This window comes from Macaca mulatta, chromosome 2 (genome assembly GCF_049350105.2).
Source record: "Macaca mulatta isolate MMU2019108-1 chromosome 2, T2T-MMU8v2.0, whole genome shotgun sequence".
In the NCBI taxonomy this organism is placed as follows: Eukaryota; Metazoa; Chordata; class Mammalia; order Primates; family Cercopithecidae; genus Macaca; species Macaca mulatta.
The window spans coordinates 177,984,710-178,002,892 of record NC_133407.1 but is presented as its reverse complement, the minus strand read 5'-3'; the positions used below and the strand labels follow the sequence as shown (position 1 = coordinate 178,002,892).

At 35.0% G+C, this 18,183-nt stretch overlaps 1 protein-coding gene across 8 annotated transcripts in view; it reads right to left on the bottom strand.

The window, feature by feature from the left end:
* Positions 1 to 1,612: 1,612 nt before the first annotated feature.
* Positions 1,613 to 18,183, bottom strand: part of CBLB (Cbl proto-oncogene B) — a 213,841-nt gene continuing 197,270 nt past the window's right edge. For all 8 annotated transcript variants that reach the window (XM_015129774.3, XM_077993983.1, XM_015129772.3 and 5 more), the window contains 2 exons: positions 15,903 to 16,022; positions 1,613 to 5,413 (listed from right to left, as the gene is read on the bottom strand). In XM_015129774.3, the coding sequence (XP_014985260.1) occupies positions 5,154 to 5,413; positions 15,903 to 16,022 (380 nt within the window). In that variant the 3' untranslated portion in view covers positions 1,613 to 5,153. The remainder of the gene's footprint in view (positions 5,414 to 15,902; positions 16,023 to 18,183) is intronic.

Sequence of the window (18,183 nt, the reverse complement as noted above, 5' to 3'; positions counted from 1 at the left end):
GGGAAGAAGACTTAAGGGAAGAAGTAAAATTATTTTTACAAGTGCTATTATAGGGCATGTTCGATTTTGTATTTTGCCCCATGCGGTAAGTTCTCCAATGTGGACTTTGTTGTCAAGCTCAAGTGGGAGGCCACTCGGTGAGTGTCTGACACATCAGATACATCAGATATCCACTGGCTTGACTTCCTTGTGCCTGGTCCAGCAGTGCATACCCCAAAGTCTCTTGCTGCTTGACTGTGGCTGGCAGGAGGTCTCCTTGGGTCCTGCCAAGACAACTCCAGCTCAGCTGCCTTGACAGGGCTCTGCCTGTCCCAGGGGAGTATGATGTATCCTTGTCCTCCCAATGGTGGGGATGCTTATCACCTGATTGACTGCTGACTCCTCTCTAGTTTTGTTCTACCCTGCTCTAATAACCACAGATGGCACATCAGTAAGTCCACTGTATGGACTCTAATAGAATAAAATACCAGTTCCCTAATATCTACACTTGGTGCTCTCTGGAAGCTATCATTAGTTGAATTGGGAGAGGTGGACCAAACTCAGAACATTCTCTGTCATCACTCACTATTCCCAGGTACCCCTCCAGTCCATCCTCTTCTGCTTGTGATGACTCTTATGACACAGGAGTGGAAGTTCTGCCACCAGCCTCTTAATGAGTCCCACAGAGGTTTCTCGGGGGGGCTAGGAGAACAGTCTTCTCAAAGCACTGAACTAATGATGAGCGGCATCTCACCTTTGCTTAAAAAACAGTATTTTATCATGTGTGTTCTTCCTATTTGAAAAGCTTTAACTCTGAATTTCTTTCTTAATATCAACAACAAAACCTTGCTCCTTTTAGGCTTACAAAAGACTACTTAGTCTTATGGGTTCTCAAACTTTCTATGAGAAACATCATTTCCAACTTCTCTTCCACAGTCCTAAAACAGGCAGCGTTGTCGAAAGCATTACATGCTTTGACACTAAACTCCTTACACATAGTAAGGGCTCAATAATTAGTTCTTAAGCACTTACCATACAGACATAATTCTAGTACAGTGTGGTACGTTGTACACAACATTTTTGTATTGGAATTACTTGCTTATGTGTGTCTCCCATTTCACGGTATGTGCCTCCAGGAAGTAACTGTTATTGCTATGCATGGAATTTTGCATGTAACAATTACTTTCACAACATTCTGCCATGATTCTTGATATAAAAGCAGTTATTAACATTGTTATCTCTGTTGTTCTCTCCCCACTATATACTGATCAGTGAAAAAAATGATTTAAGAAATGGGGAATTTAAAGACCAGATGGTATGGTTGATCAGTACCCTCAATTATCAATTAATTATATATTATAGGATATCATCCTGAAGACTTTCAGCATTTCCTAGATATGATATTTCTTACTTGGAACATTGATACACCTTTGACTTTCAAATCTATGACATAGGGACAATTTTATCTATTATGCTATCTTAAAATTATGATTTTGGTATTTAATAACTAAATTACTTAGGATGGGTATACCTTGCACCACTTTGTTCAATTAGACATGAAGAAGAAAACTTACAACATAGAAATGCTCTAAATTTTTTGTGTTCATTTGAAAAATAAAATACCAACTCTGCATTTGGTTAATGTTCATTTTATAAAATACCTTAAAAGAACAGATAAAATAGTTGAGGTTACATAACAACCAGAATTGAAAAGGAATGAAGAAAATATAAATTAATGGAAGATGTGACTATTTTGCCACATTACACAAGTTTTAAAAAGGCATTTAAAAAAACAATAAAACAGTAATTGGGGAAAAAACCCTTCACTCTATCGGTGTCTTTGTCTGGAAAACTTTCCCAGAATCACTAAAATTCCAGGTCAACAGGCAGTACCTGAATTATTCGAATATACTGTAATTTGCTTTCAAATCTGTTAGCTGAAGAGAAACTAACATTTTAACCAAGTTAATTCAGTGCAAATCAAAGCTTCAAGTTGAAAATCTGAGATAAAAAAGTAACGTTCAAACTGTAGGAAATGCTTCTGGAACTGAAAAAAAAAAAATTCACATTACGAACAAATCTTTGCAAGTGTTCTTGGTATATGAAATGCTGAGTTAACAAATGGGACCCTTCTAAGTTGCAATGAGGGCTCTATTATGAAGACTATTTGCAATGTGGGCAGAAGAGAAACGGAGAGGGAAGAGCTGAAGGTCGTATTTGTGGAAGGAAATTCAAGTTAAGCAAAAACTGCTTTTATTCAATTCTAGAAAAATTTGGTGAGGATATATCATACATTAGGGGAAAAAACAGATTATGGCGATAAATTTACTGGAATATAATTGAGGATAAGTCCTTCTACCTCCAGAACATGTTTGGGTTGGGTGAGAAGGGTTCACATTGGCCAGATATCAATAAATTAATTTGTCTTAATTTTATGAATTATATGAAATGCTGACTTAAAAAAATATTTGCGTTACCAAATCTTGAGAAATGGAAGGAATGTCTAACTTTTTGAATCACAGTGAAACAAAGTCTGGATCACTTCCAAACATCAACTATCAATCGCTTTTACAATAAAAAAACATTTAATTATTTTCTCAAAAAAAATTTTTTTTAGGTTTAATTTCATAGGTGATAGATAGCAATGGGTCTTTGTTGACAGTGTTTAACAGAAAGTTTTCCTCTTTTCATTCCATTCTGTATGAATTTTTGATTCATTCTTTTCAAATGACAATACTAATGGTTGCTATTGAGTACAAGATGCAGAGATTTTGGTGGAGGCTGGTAAATCTTCTCTGCAAAATAGATATCCCTCCCACAAATTTCAGGTCCAGGTTTGCTATATCATCACCAGTCCTTCTTTTTAAATTCTCACTGGAAATTTTCAAATATTATTTATAAATGGAATGAGAATGTGCTGTTTTCTAACATTCTTATTTTACATCATTCTCTAATCTATTAGGAATGTTATAACAATGTTATCACAATGAAGTGGCAACTTTTGGCTTTTAGACTGTACCTATCAGCAGCAATCATAAAAAGGCCAAAATAAACTGTGCTACTTCAAGGTGACATCTGAAACTGTTAAAACAAGTGAAAAATCACAATGACAAAACAGGGGTTCATAAAGCAAAAGAAAACGTGCCAATACAATTTTAAAAGTGTAAGAAACTTCGCTCATACACCTACTTCTGGGAAGAACATCTAAGGCAGACGAAAAATTCCCCTCCAGGGACATAACCAGCTCAGAACCATCTGAAAAAATTCATACAAAAGCAGAAATTACCCAAGGCCTGTGAGTTCTCATCTCATACCATGAAAGCAAGACTGTCAAAAAAAAAAAAAAAAAAAAAAGGGCACATGTCACTTTGCAAAGGAATGCATTAACTCCTCTCCCAGGGTCAACTTAGTCTACGTGTCCTTTGTATAACATTAATTTCCACCAGATCTACTAGATGTTCAGTCATGTCCTTCCAAGTCCTGAAGGCAGGCTCACTATCTGATGCATCTCTGTATATCACAGTGGGCGTGAATTGAAAAGAGGAGACACAGAAATATGCACAAACCCACAATTAGTCCGTATTTAGAAAACTTTCTGTGGCTTCAAGCATTTACACAGAGATGATTTTATCTCATTTCTCCATTAATTTCTCACTAGAAATGAGTAACAGCTAATTCTAAATTCTAAAGCTTTGGGGGAAACTTTCCAGGCTTTGTCTTATCAGACAGACTTTGTCATAAAAAATACAGAAAAACAAAAATAAAACATTACGCTGGAATCAGCTTTTGAGAGTTTGTGCTTTAAAAACACAGTGCCTAACAGCACCAAGCACATCATAGATGCTCAATAAATAGTTGTAGATTTATTAAGACTAATAACATGGTATCTGAAGAACCAACCACCATTTTGTAAAAAAGGCAAAACTGTATTAATTTCTTTCACCTGATTTGATAGAGTAGTGTGGAGCAATGAATGAGAGAATCTGCAAATTAAATATGAACTCTAATTTGATTGCAGAGAGGAAATTACTGGGAACTTTGCAAAAAACATCGCCACAGTAGCCTTGACACTTAACAGTGCATCAAAGAGTTAACGTTTCCACTGCAGTATGAACTGGTTCCCACAGCTCTCAGGAGCTAGAATGTAATCACTCAAATGGGAAATGAACTCTTAATTCCACTTCAGAAAAGATATGCCCATAATTTTATCTGAGAATTGTTAATATATTTCAGGGAGAGGGTCCTCTCATTCAGCATCCCTCAAAGTAACACAGGCATAAGTATCAGAGGACCTTGTTATATAACTTCAGTACAGCATTGTCTTATACAAGTGTTATATCTTCCACATCTGTAGTAGCTGCTTTCTAATACTGTAGATTTTTACAGTTGTGATACCCCGGGATGACAGACATGAGACTATGGAGGATTAAAGGTCACAAAGCTTAAACTAAAAAGGGAAGCTCCTCGATGTTATGTGAAAACCCCTTACAAAAGGCAGTTTATTGACAAATAAATGCTCTATACATTCAGGTTTTCTCCATCTCTCAATAGTGATGGTTTCCAAAGAAGAAACTCAGTAGTGAAGAACACATAATATTTTTTTTTTTTTTGCATTAGTTTGATCAGTTGAAAATCAGAACCTTTAAAGCATCTTGTGAATGGGAGAAATGGAACCGGACCTGGGCAGGGCCTGGGGATGGTAGAGAGTCAAATGAATAAATGATTTAACTGTTGATGTGGACAGCAAGAGAGCTGGTGGGAAATGTTACAGCAGACCTGACCACGCTACAAAGGGTCTGTGAAGAACACAGTACAGGTATCAAAAACCCAAAACAAAACTAAACTAAAAACAAGAACAAACCGTAACTTTGCCAAATTGTAAACAAGGAAAAGCATTTCACAGGTTCAAAGTTCAAGGGAAGTAAACGTCTTTAAATTATTTTTGTCAGTTCAACCCTGATTTAAAAATATGGCTAGCAAAAACAAGGAAGCCACAGCAGTCGACATCCTGAGCAAGCGTCGGTCTCCTTTGAGAAGCTGCACTCCCAAGCCTCTTCTCAAGCTGCTACACGAAGAGGAGACACTTCTCTCTTGAATTCCATCTCAGTTCTCTCATTTCCACGCTCCTGGAATATGTCGATTGCTTTCCATTTTGGTGTCTACAGTTCTGGTTGCTATAGATTTAGACGTGGGGATACTGGAGGAGGGAAGGCAAATTCTCGGAGGATGCTCCGGGCAACTTCGACATTATTCTGGGCTATCTCTAAGGCTCTCTTCACCTCTTCAAAGGCATAACCCTCTCCCATGAGTTTTGCAATTTTTGCATCGACATTTTCCAATGCCGCCTCTGGCCCATGGGGTTTTCTGTGGTGAATTTCTGGTGCAGTCCTGCGGGGTCGTGGTTTAGGGGGTCTGGCTGGTGCTTGTGAACCATCTGTGTAGATTTTTAAAGAGAGATACCATTTAGACAGTGAGATAAAAATGAAGGCAAGACAACATAACAGCATTATCTCATTTCCTATGGAAATACTATTTCTTGTTTTCTTTACAAATAAAACTTTTTCAATTTTTCCATACTATTGTGGGATAGGTAGTATTATCCTCATTTTGAACAAGAGAAAATTAAGGTACAGTGTGTTGGTAGTTCCACTGAGAAATTTACACATTTCCTTCTCTAGTCCACATTTTATTCTTCAGGCCGTATGTAGTCAGAGAGATAGAGAAAGAAAAAATAATCAAAATAACTATCTAAAAAGGGAAGGCTTTCACTTTGTTTAGCAATATAGTTCACGTTCTACTACAGCACAGGCTCTGGTTGATGGTTCTCCAGAGGAACAATCTTGGGAGGTTTCTATGAGAGGAAACTTTGTTTACAAGCTCACAGATATCCATGGCAGACCATTCCCATAGGTCCTGAGTGCCATCCATGTCACAGCAGAACTGCTCTAAAACAGATGCTCTGTAGCATCTTCCTAGCTGATTTTTCAAGTTAATAATCTGTGCCTTACTGATGCTAGGAGGAAAAAAAAACAACAACAAAATAGTAGATGCTTTGACTCTACTGTAGTCAATAGGTTGAACAGAAGGAAACTCAGTGCTTTGCTCCAACACTTTATACAGATTGCAATGTAAGAAGTTTTGCTCAAGAACGAGCAAACCTAGAACAAATATTAGGAGTAGAGAATTGGGTTCTAGATCAGTCCCTTGGTGATAATACAGCCTCCAATTTAAACCAATGACACTGGTACCCATGAATGGACAGTAACCTTAGGGAAAGAGAAAAGGTCCCAGGTCACGGGCTAGCTAACTTGACAGGGCACTTTCATCATGTATTTCCTGGTCATGTATAGCACTTTATCTCAAAAGCCTAGACAAAAAATATACACACACACTATACATATGCATGTATACATTTTTTTTGTTTGTTTTTTGAGATGGAGTTTTGCTCTTGTTGCCCAGGCTGGGGTGCAATGGTGCAGTCTCGGCTCACTGCAACCTCTACCTCCCGAGTTCAAGCAATTCTCCTGCCTCAGACTGCCAAGTAGCTGGGATTACAGGCGTGCGCCACCAGGCCTGGTTAATTTTGTATTTTTTTTAGTAGAGACAGGGTTTCACCATATTGATCAGACTGGTCTCGAACTGCTGACCTCAAGTGATCCACCCCCCTTGGCCTCCCAAAGTGCTGGGATTAAAGGAAGGAGCCACGGTGCTTGGTCCAGTTATACATTTTAAAATGTCAGCTTTATGTCATGAAATACGCTTATGGATTGAAGACTATCTAGACAACAATATTTAATACCTTTCTCCTAGACCACTGACAAATGCCAAACAACAAATTCAAGGACACAGTTAAGTGAATGGTGATCTGAGGTTAAAAGCCAAATGTCTCGTACTTAATGTTCCCATCTTGTCTCCCCACTTCTGCTGCCTCAGCAACTTTCCCAATGGCTTCAGGAGATACTGTAAGCGGATATTTTCAATAATAATAAATTTAAATAATAAAAGCTAATCTAATGTATTATTTAATATTTTTCCTTTCTAAATCAAAAGACGTATATTTTTCCATGAGAAGGTAACTTGTAAAAATATCATCCTATATACAATTCTAGCAATATCAATATAACATATATAAAACAAAGCCTCTAGGATAAAAGCATTGTTTCCACATCAAATAGTATGTCTTTTTTTTTTTTAATGAGATGAAGTCTCATGTTGACCAGGCTGGTCTCGAACTCCTGTCCTCAAGCAATTCTTCCATCTTGGCCTCCCAAAGTGCTAAAATTATAGGCGTGAGCCACGACGCCCGGCCATGATGACAGTCTTATTTTAAATTATTCCTTTTTTGTAATAAAATGTCCAGTTTTAAAAAATATTATAGCTGTAGATAATGTATATTAAAGTATGCCCATATGTAAGAACATATAATTTCTGGTCCTTGCTAATATCTATACTGTTTCTTGGATCTGTAATTAAACATCTCAAACTATTATCGTCTGCTAAATTGCATCTCTTAGTATGTTTTGTAGTTCCATTTATTTTCCTATTAAGTATTTTCATTATATCATAAAGGAATGGACAATAAATTGTGTTTTGCTTTTAATCATTTTCAAAAACTATTAGAAATTATTGAAAGCTTTCCTTTAATCAATTACCAAAAAATTCATATATTTAAATCATGTCTCCTGAGACACTTTTAGATGAGAAAAGTACCTAGACTTTGATACAAAAGTACCTAGACTTAGAAAACAATTAACTTGTTTTCCACAGGTAATTTTCTAAGAAATTTTTAAGTTATTTTGTCTGTCCAGGATACTGAGATGTGCACACGAATGCTAGGCATGTTTGAAAAGAACAGCTGTGTATACAAGTGGGATGAATAATAGTATTCATGACAGCCAGGAATGACTCTAATAAATAGTATAATTGGCAATTAAATCTTAAATCTCAGTTTGGCCACTAAGATCTTGGGCTAAGCAATTTACTTTCACAATTCTCATTCTCCAAATCTACTTTTATATATCTGTGTTTAGAGGTATTATTTATCCCTTTTCAATCAGGTAGTATGAGAATTAATGTAATATACAGTATATGGACTGAGGAGACCATTAAAAAGAAAGAACAATGAATTAATGTTTATAATGATAAGTGCTATACTCAAATGCTATAGACCAGCAATTACTATAAATTAACAGGAATGCCAGAGAAGTATGAAAGAAGTTTTGTTGTGAGTATCTGATTCTACAGAAAGCCTTCTAGAAGAATATTAAAAAGCAAGATCTGGTGCAACCTGAACTACTAGTTGTTAAAAAGGGGATCATTTCCGCATTGACCATAAAAGCAAATTGCTTAGAACCAATCACTCTGTCTCTTCCCAAAGCTCAGACGCAGCCTTCACTTTCTCCACTTTTCTTTTTCACAGTATCTAAAAGTGGATCACACCAGGTCCTCATTTACTTTAGCACTTTCAAATGTTTAGGATAGTGGAAGGAAGCAATGAAATGAAGATGAAACTATCTTCTGTTCCCCTAAAAGTTAATTATATTGCAGTTTGGGAGCACATTGAAATAACTATAAATTTTATCAACCCTATGGAATTTCTGTACCTGAATACACATCATCCTTAAAAATAGTTATTTTGGAAGAGCATGTGTTTGTTTTAGTGCTAACATCCATGTTCATGGTATTTTTGAACTCTTACGACTAATTACAGCAGTATCAAAATTAGTACAAGAATGTGAGCCACAGGATATAAGTAGTACATCTTCTGGGGTAACAATTTTATTAAAGGATATAAGGTCATTAATATTTTAAAGCACTGAAATGAATACAGATACACTAAGGAGTAAAATACAAAGTTTGCACAAATTTTTGAGATAAAACAGACTTTGAAACAATGTCTTGCACTAAAAAACTAAATATTGACCTCTTCTACGTAATGCCCCAGTCCTTTGTTGTTCACTGTAAACTCTTCTTTGAGAAAGAAAGATTTGAGAAGCCCTGGTTTCGTAGTAAATTTTGATTCAGCTTTCCTTTTCTGAGCATGTAAAAGAACAGAGTGATGTGGCAGCTCATCAATAAGACAGTTACTATACCACTGTTACGACTTGAGACCATCACTGCAACAGTTACTACTGTTACTACTTGAGACCATCATTAGGAGAGTTACTACTGTTACTACTTGAGACCTTCACTACACAGTTAACTGCTGTTACTACTTGCAGACCTTCATTACAACAGTTACTACTGTTACTGCGTGAGACTGTCATTAGGACAGTTACTACTGTTACTGCCTGAGTCCCTCACTACAAGACTGAACAAAGGGACAAACACAGAAATGATAACAACAACAAAAAAAAAAAACACAAAAGAAACTGTTTTAAGGAAAGGGTTGGGAAAGAAGAAGAGAGCTCCCTGCTTCTAGTGAGCAAAGGCAGCACCCTGAGCTTCTACAGCCCTTTGTATTTATTGGGTAGAAAAAGCAGGGAGGGGGAGGAGGTAATGATTGGTCAGCTGCTTGACTGATTACAGGTTCACATGATTGTTAACAGGCTTCAGATGTGCCTAATCACAAGCAACACTTGTGCCTGGGTCCTGACTGCCCTCAGCATCCCTTCTGGGCAGCAGACGCAGTTTGTCAGTTTCCCAACATTCCTTTAGGAGAACAGTTTGCTGTTTACTCGTATAGCCTCCAGTAGTATACTGAGTTGATCACCACCCTCATTCTTTCGGCCTCCAACAGAGTGACATACAGAACAATACTGGATGGCATGGGAATTAGCATAACATGGTTGGAATAATACCTAGAATGATTACTCGAGGTCATACATTCTAGGCGGGGGCAATCATTGGTTCTCGTGGGATGAAAAAAAAAAAATTTATATGCTAATATGGTTTGTGGCCTTCCCAAGAGCCATAGTACATAGAGATATATCTCTAACTCTATGTCTACTAAGCACATCTGTGGTATTAAACTGTCATTTTTCCTGGGGACAGAAAGCTTATTAGGAAAAAAAAAAAACAACAACAAAGCAGTGTCCAAAAGACCCATAGGCAGACCATAATTTTTTAAGTGAGACACAATGCTGTATATCTACATAACCTCTATTTAAAGAATTGAGAATAGTTCATTTCAGTGGCTGTCAATTATTTTGCCACAAAAAGCCTTTATTACTCCCCTCATCATATAAAGATTGGGTTGGGTTTTCTTTCTGTCTATATTTTGAAAGATGTGTCTAATAAGCAAATGCTATTGTGTTGATGAATACATTTTCCCATTTTCTATTATACTGGATCATGTTCAACAATAAGTATAACACTGAGCTTCTACATATCTAGACAATAGCAAAGGGATTTAACGTGATAGTTTTCTTGTATATAAAGTTAGGGTTTCTGTTATGGTTTCAAAATGTTAAAAATGTATTTGATAGCACATAAAAATAATGGACTGTCAAACAATAATTTAAAATGACATTTTTTAAAATGATGCAGTAAAATATTTATAATACTCTTAAATGGAATTGAGACAGAATTGACATATTGAGTTTGATGTCGAGATCATAAGTGAAATGTGCATAGACAAAACATTACAAGGTTACACTTGAAAATGGCAATAATGTTCCTTATTGATAGGGTTATAAGTGATTGCTTTTTCTTATTGATTATTTTCTCTGTAATTTCTTTTTATTTTCCAATGTATATATAGTATGTGCATAAATAGAAAAACTACCACCACCAACAAAATAGTCTCAGATCTCCTCTGATACTCTTAAAGGCCTCAGCTGTACAAGTATCTAAGACTGAGAACCAGAGATTGATTTTGCTCATGTGAAAAATTTAGGAAGTACATAGTGGGTGGCTTTCCTAAGGTCATGTGAAAGATAATCAGAATCTAGATTTTGAAATCTCTAGTACAGTTTTACTATTTCTAAAACCCTCCATTTCTTTGTCATCACGACTATTCCATCACTATTATCATGATTTTACCACTGAACATCTCCAAACTCAGTTTAGCAATTCTTGTGACATGCATATGTACATTTTTTTCTAACTTAATTTTGGCATGCTGATAGGATAACAACATAAACTTTATTTATTAACAAATTTTTTAAAAACTGAAACTGATTTAAATTCTGTCACGCTTATACTTTCTGCAGTAGCTTGAGTTAGTTACTAACCTTTGCTGTGTCTGTCTTTCTTCTATAAATTGACATTAACAATATCTATTTCAGGCTGTGCTCATTGGCTCATGCCTATAATCCCAGCACTTTAGGAGGCTGAGGCAAGTGGATCACCTGAGGTCAGGAGTTCAAGACCAGCCTGACTAAAATGGTGAAACTCCGTCTCTAGTAAAAATACAATAATTGCCTGTAGTCCCAGCTACTTGGGAGGCTGAGACAGGAGAATTATTTGAACCTGGGATGTGGAGGTTGCAGTAAGACAAGATTGCACCACTGTGCTCCAGCCTGGGTGACAGAGCGAGACTATGTCTCCAAAAAAAAAAAAAATATATATATATATATGTGTGTGTGTGTGTGTGTATATTTATTTCAGAGTGGTTATGAGAAATAAAATTATATCTATTTCTATATTACACAGTAAAAATATGTTGATTTATATTTATATGTATAATATACCATATTATGTAATCATATATTTGTATAAAATATTAAATATATAAATGTATAATTATAAATAGATAATATAAAATATACATTATTAAATAAAATAACATGAATATTTATATTTTAGTGTATAACTATATAAATACAATTATATATATTAACATATAAAATTTATATATCTGTATCTAAAATACTTAGCAAAGCATCAGGACTATAGTATACGCTTAACAAACTTAACAGATTTTAATTAGATAAAATAATATTGTACATATTATCTGAAACATACTTTCTAAATCTACTTAGTAAAACAGCCACAATTCTTGGAACAGACATCAAAACTCTTAGACTGCTGACCTTCTCAACTATAACAATAACAGAATTAGAAAAAAATATAAATAAATTTAATTGATCAACGAATAAAAGAAATCTCAAACACATTATAATAACTTTGTTATTCTACCAGAAGTTGGATCATTTAATTCTGGGACTAATTTTTATGCCATAAGGTTGAATTACTGCCAGTCACATGCAGTGGCTCAAGTCTGTAATCCCAGCACTTTAGGAGGCTGAGGTGGGCAGATCACAAGGTCAGGAGTTTGAGACCAGCCTGGCCAACATAGTGAAATTCCATCTCTACTAAAAATACAAAAATTAGCTGGGCATGATGGTGGGTGCCTGTAATCCCAGCTACTCAGGAAGCTGAGGCACGAGAATAGCTTGAACCCGGGAGGTGGAGGTTGCAGTGAGCCAAGATTGAGCCACTGCACTCCAGCCTGTGCAACAGAGTGAGACTCCATCTCAAAAAAAAAAAAAAAAAAAAAAAAAGAAAAGAAATACTTATAGAAGGACATGATTTAATAAACTAAATTACAAACAAAAAAATCACATATACTGTTTTAAATATATACAGAAAATGGTTATTTAGAATTAGATTTGTAAGGAAAACAACTCTAGGTTCTCTGGCTTTCAAACTGAAGCTGTCTGTATGCCCCAGTATTTCACGTAGCTGAACTGTGGGAAAACGCAACATTGCCATTTCCTTTGTTGAAACAGAAAATCTTAAAGACATATAATCTACCTTAAAATTACAACCCTTGTGTGAAGTGAAGCCATGATTTTCAACTGAGATCATAACAGAGATAAACTATTGAATATTTGGTCCTAATATAAAATTTATTCACTATTCCATCAATTCTCCTTTAAGCTAGTAAACTAATAGTAGTATTGAAATTAATTCCTTTTGTAATGAGATCTCCTTTATTTTATAATGAGATTGGCTTATTTGGCAATAAGGTCTTTTAATAGTTTCACACACATGTGAGTTGTGCTAAAATCTAGCATTGTTTTCAAGTGTTACCTCGAACTTCCTTCTACATACTAACAATATGAAAAATCACCTCAAGAGTGAATGGTGCACTTCATTAACACAAGCCTTTTAGAGTTTTCAAAGAATGGTATTCAAACTGTAGTACAGTATGTCTTACAACAAGGGAAAGCAAACTGGGAAATTTGTAAAACTTCACACATAGAAGAGACATGAGCCCCATGTGAATAATACAACCATGTAGAGAAACAAGCATATTATTAGCAAAAATATTTGTCCTATGTACAAGTCTATGTGAATTTAACATGCGCTGGTAAGCTCTTCTTATATCTGGGCTACCTATGATATGTTCATATATTTAAATTTCAATTATACATTAAAAAAAACTTTAATAAAACTATAAAATATTTTCCTTTGGGTGTAATAAACATTTAAAAGGCTCTTTGTATATGTAGACATACGTATACATGCAGACATACTTTTTAGATAAAACAAGGGAGATATTTTAAAATCAATGAACCTACATTTTAAAATTCTTTAGAAATATGCTTTCCATAGAAGCCTATCCATAAATAAGTCACTATCAATTATTTACACAGCCATAAGTGACAACAGAAGTTGAATTCATAAGGTATAGCAGTCATACCAGAACCCCCATTTGGTCATCTTAAAAAGGCCTTAATAAAAACAGATTAATTACTGCAAAATAAGAGCTATTAGAATCCTAAAGGCATATATGCATTCAGTCTCAAGGGCTGAATGGAAGGACCTCATCTAGAAGGCAAGCTCAGTCTCTCTGCTGATGTGAAATAAACTAGTCAACAGCCTGGTAGGCCTGTGAGCTTCATGTAAACAAACATCTGTTGGAAAAAAGTATCTTATTTTCTGTGGTTGACTGTGTTTGTAAAGAGAATTTAGGGAGTAGACTGAAATATCTGATGTCACAGCTAGCTGGGGCCCTCAGAGTAATAGTCAGGATTCTTTTATTACTTAGGTAAAAACCAGTTCAGGCTTCTGGCAAATGGCTATTCGGGGATATTTCAACAAGGTTTGTGATTTGAAGTTCTTCCAGACATTTCTAGTGTAATGCTAATCGGGATTCACACTGCTTGAAATCATATATGTGAATGATGTTCCTCTGGGCTCTACAACACCCACTTATTATGCAGCGAACTGTAAAGAAGCTGTGAAAACACTGTGTTTTGGCCACAACTTTTCCCACAACTAAAGTGTACGTTTCTTTTGATCCAGAGCTGGTGGTACTGAATATGTTATTTTAAATCAGTCATAGCACTTTGCTTGAAGTTATATTTTAATGCTATTTTCTTTTAAAAAAAAATGCTTCCTTATGTTATACAGAAGCTGTCAGATACTGTCTTTCTTTCTTGATTCTCATGTTTTGTCATCAAATTATTTTGACTGGAATTTCAGGCTAATCATGGATATATATGAAACCCTAGAATGACTAGAAACAAACTGGTAAGAGAACACCGGACAAAATTTGAAAAGATTAAAAAGATTTTCTATGCTTTCCTGAGTTATATGCAAGCATTTAAACATATAAAACTACACAGGGATTTCTGCATCTCCCAAGCATGGCATCGAGCACATAAGAACTACCATACTGACAATTCTTAAAACAGCTCATTAATTATCTTGATTCAGAAGTTTCAGAATGTATTGCTATTACTATTAGCAAATCTTCTATCAACTGAGGTTTTAGCTTAAAAAAATTTTGAAATAAGACAAAAGTTCATATAGGAAAACTTCTGATATTCACAAATATGAGACAAAAATAGTGCTTATTAGATATGTGTGTTGAGTTTAATACAGACATCGGCTATTCTTCCCTCCTTTTGCCTATTTGCCCACTCAAATCCATCCATCCATCCATCCATCCATCCATCCATCCCTCCATCCATCCATCCCTCCATCCATCCATCCCCAACTATTCATCTAAGAAACACATGCTCGGCACTCTGTTGGACACCTGAGTAGGCCTTTGGGAGATGATTAGATTATGCAGGTGAAGCCCTCATGAAAGGGATTGGTTTCCTTACAAAACAGATCCCAGAGTACTCCCTTGCCCTTGTGAGGACACAGTATGAAGGCAGTTATCTATGAACCCGGAAGAGGGTCCTCACTAGACACTGAATGTTGGTACTTCTTGGATCTTGGACTTCCCAGCTTCTAGATCTGTGAGACATATATGTTTGCCGTTTAGGCAATCCAATCTATGGTATTCTGTTATAGTAGCCTGAACTGACTAGGACAAGCAGTGAACCAAACAACATTCTTATTTTCAAAGTGTTAATACTTGAGCAGATGAGAAAGATAACCAACAGTCAAGCAAATGAATTTTGAATAACAAAATTTTAGGTAGTGATGGGTGCTATGAAGAAAAAGCAAAAAAGGAAAGAATATGACTGCAGAAGATAGGGGCTATTTAGATATATTCAGGGAAAGCCTCCTCGAGAAGCAAAGAAGCAGCATTCTGTTATTAATAGTTATGAGTATGACTTGTATTTATGAAAATGGTACATCCTTCTATTTGATGGCTGTCAGTGGAACACTGGTTGGAGGCCTAAATAAGCTAAGAAAATGAATAGTTTGGTGCCAGTATTAATTCCACAGAGATTTCCATAAAACAGCATTTCAATGTACAAAGAGAATTTCCCCATTTCCCAAATCTAAGACAAAATGAAAGTTAGATAATGAATACATTCTGAATCAACGAAGTGGCTCCACTGAGTGATCAAAGATAATATTAAGCTTGATATTTTTCTTTTCCATGAGGCAGTTTTGTAGCCATCCCTCTCACAATGCAAGCTTCATAAGCAAAATGCAAAGATGATCAAAATACTTTCTTAGGTGGACAACATTCATTAAATTATATAATGAATAAGAAGGTGCTATGAAAAGCATAAAAGCACTATGTAACAATAAGGGATTATTGTTACTGTTATTAGCCAACTCACCTGAACACGAAGGAAGCTGATCATAGTCCTGTGATGTTCTGTTAGTTTTGATATTTTCACCTGGTAACCTTCTAGCGGGAGGCAAAGGAACTTGGCCACTTGCTAGATCAACAAAGGGATCTTAAAAATAAAAACAAATTTCAAATTAAAAGGATGATCTGTTGACTGGCTGAAGAAAAAAATTCTAGAATTATTTCATGAAGATTATGGCTTTCAAAAATAAATTAGAAAATTAAGTTCATGACTGATATTAACCATTTTTTACTGCCTGCATATTTTCAAATTTCTTCATCACTTGCTTAAATATGCTCTTCACATTTATTTCCAGAAAATACAGACTACTTGTTTTATATTTATATTTTGCAGATATCTTGTTTAATTATAAGATTGTTGACAGTAAAAAGAGTTTCTAAATTTCATTTTCTGTCCCAATCCAACCTGTACAATATAGAAGTTCTAAAATAAAAGCAAAAAACAAACAAACATACATAAAACCATGGGTTTGGATCCTCCCTGTAAGAGTATTATCAAATTACTTGATCTCTCTAGGCACTGGGCACACAAGATTTGTAAAACAGACCTGAAACTCTGGATGTGTGTGGATTAAATGAAGTTGTGTAAAATCTTCTGTACATACAAGGTGCTTATTTTACATTGGGCATCCTATGCTTAACATCATTGTTGTTAGTTGGCTCACAAAATAGTCAATTTAATTGTTAAAATTATGCCATTTAGTAATTAACATTTGAATATACAGTAAAATGTGATAATTTACCACCTTGGCAGTCAGAGACAGGGCATCTGAAACAGTAAAAAATATGATATTTACTAACTGGAACTAAAGGGAGAAAAAGAGATTTTGTCAACGTTGCTGTATTAAATCATTAACACCATAAATCCAACTGGTTTAACATTCATAGTATTACATGGGTTTAAATTCTTAGAGAATTGATTCCCTTTTTGAGTAGAAGAACATTATATCTGAAAACCTCAGTTCACTAATAATTTATCTAACTATCATTGCCACCTGAGGCTCTGCTGCTTTCCTCTCATAGTACTTTTATGTTGTCGGTATCTCTGAAAGCACCATCAATTCTTCTGAGAACAGGGATCTCCGGGATCTTGTCTTACTCCTCATGTTTGAATCATACCTCCTAACTCAAACATAGCACCTAGAACACTCTTGGCAAATAGCTTGCACTTAATATTTACTTTTAACCACCACAAATAAATCCACACAAATTCAGATTGTTCACAAATTCAAAATCAGTGAAACCTGAATTGCTAATGTAAAGCAAAAATTGTAAATATTAAAGAAAACCTGATTGAATTTCACTGTTTTAACTTCCACTCCCATTAGACATTAATAATATGTAAGTATTTGATTATTTAAGATGAAAACATATGCTTAAATATTGCCTATTTTTATATTAGGTTTTGACTGGATAATGTAAGGCAGGATTTGAAGCCATTATCTTTTCACCTTTTTTGCAGTATAATAATTATCACCAGCTTTGCTGAGGACTTTCTGACTTAGACAAGGTTCTTTAACTTCTTTTCATTAATTTCAAGATTAAAATAACTCTTAGATTTTGAGTTTTCAATATTTGAAGAATTGATGGTCCAGCTCCATTATTTTCCCAGAAATATGTTTAGGAAGGAATGAGAAGATAAATCGCATGAGACAAACGTTGATCTTTCGGTTTGTTAGAGAAACCAAAGGAAACAAATACGGTGATTTCAGCATAAATTTTGAAATCTCCCAAATTTCAAAAACTAGATATTTCATAAAATTTACTTCAGGTTCTTGTAGACTCTAAATGCCCCTGATATAACATTAAATCAGAGGAAAGATTGTCTTTTACAATACATACACTTGCTTATTTCTTTACGGGAAATTTATAGGCTTGTCAAATATACTTAATGCTATTTCTAATCATCTATTTAAGGTTAAAAAGTAAACTCTGGACACATTTCAGAGCCATAAATAGATAGACTACAAAATATACCACTCTACTATATTCTTCCATTAAACTATATTATTTTAAAAGTACTAGATACACTCAAAATATTATTATAAATAGCAAAAATACCTCCTTATGGTTCTATTTTGAATCATTATCATTTCTATCTTGCATCATATCCTAAGTTTGCTATTTGTCAGCCATAGGGTAAACTGGGCTCTCTAAAGCAAATTATAAAGTTGGAAGCATTCAGGCTTTAAAGGGAAAGACATTAGATATAACACAATTGCTACACAGAGTACAGTAATTACCAGTTG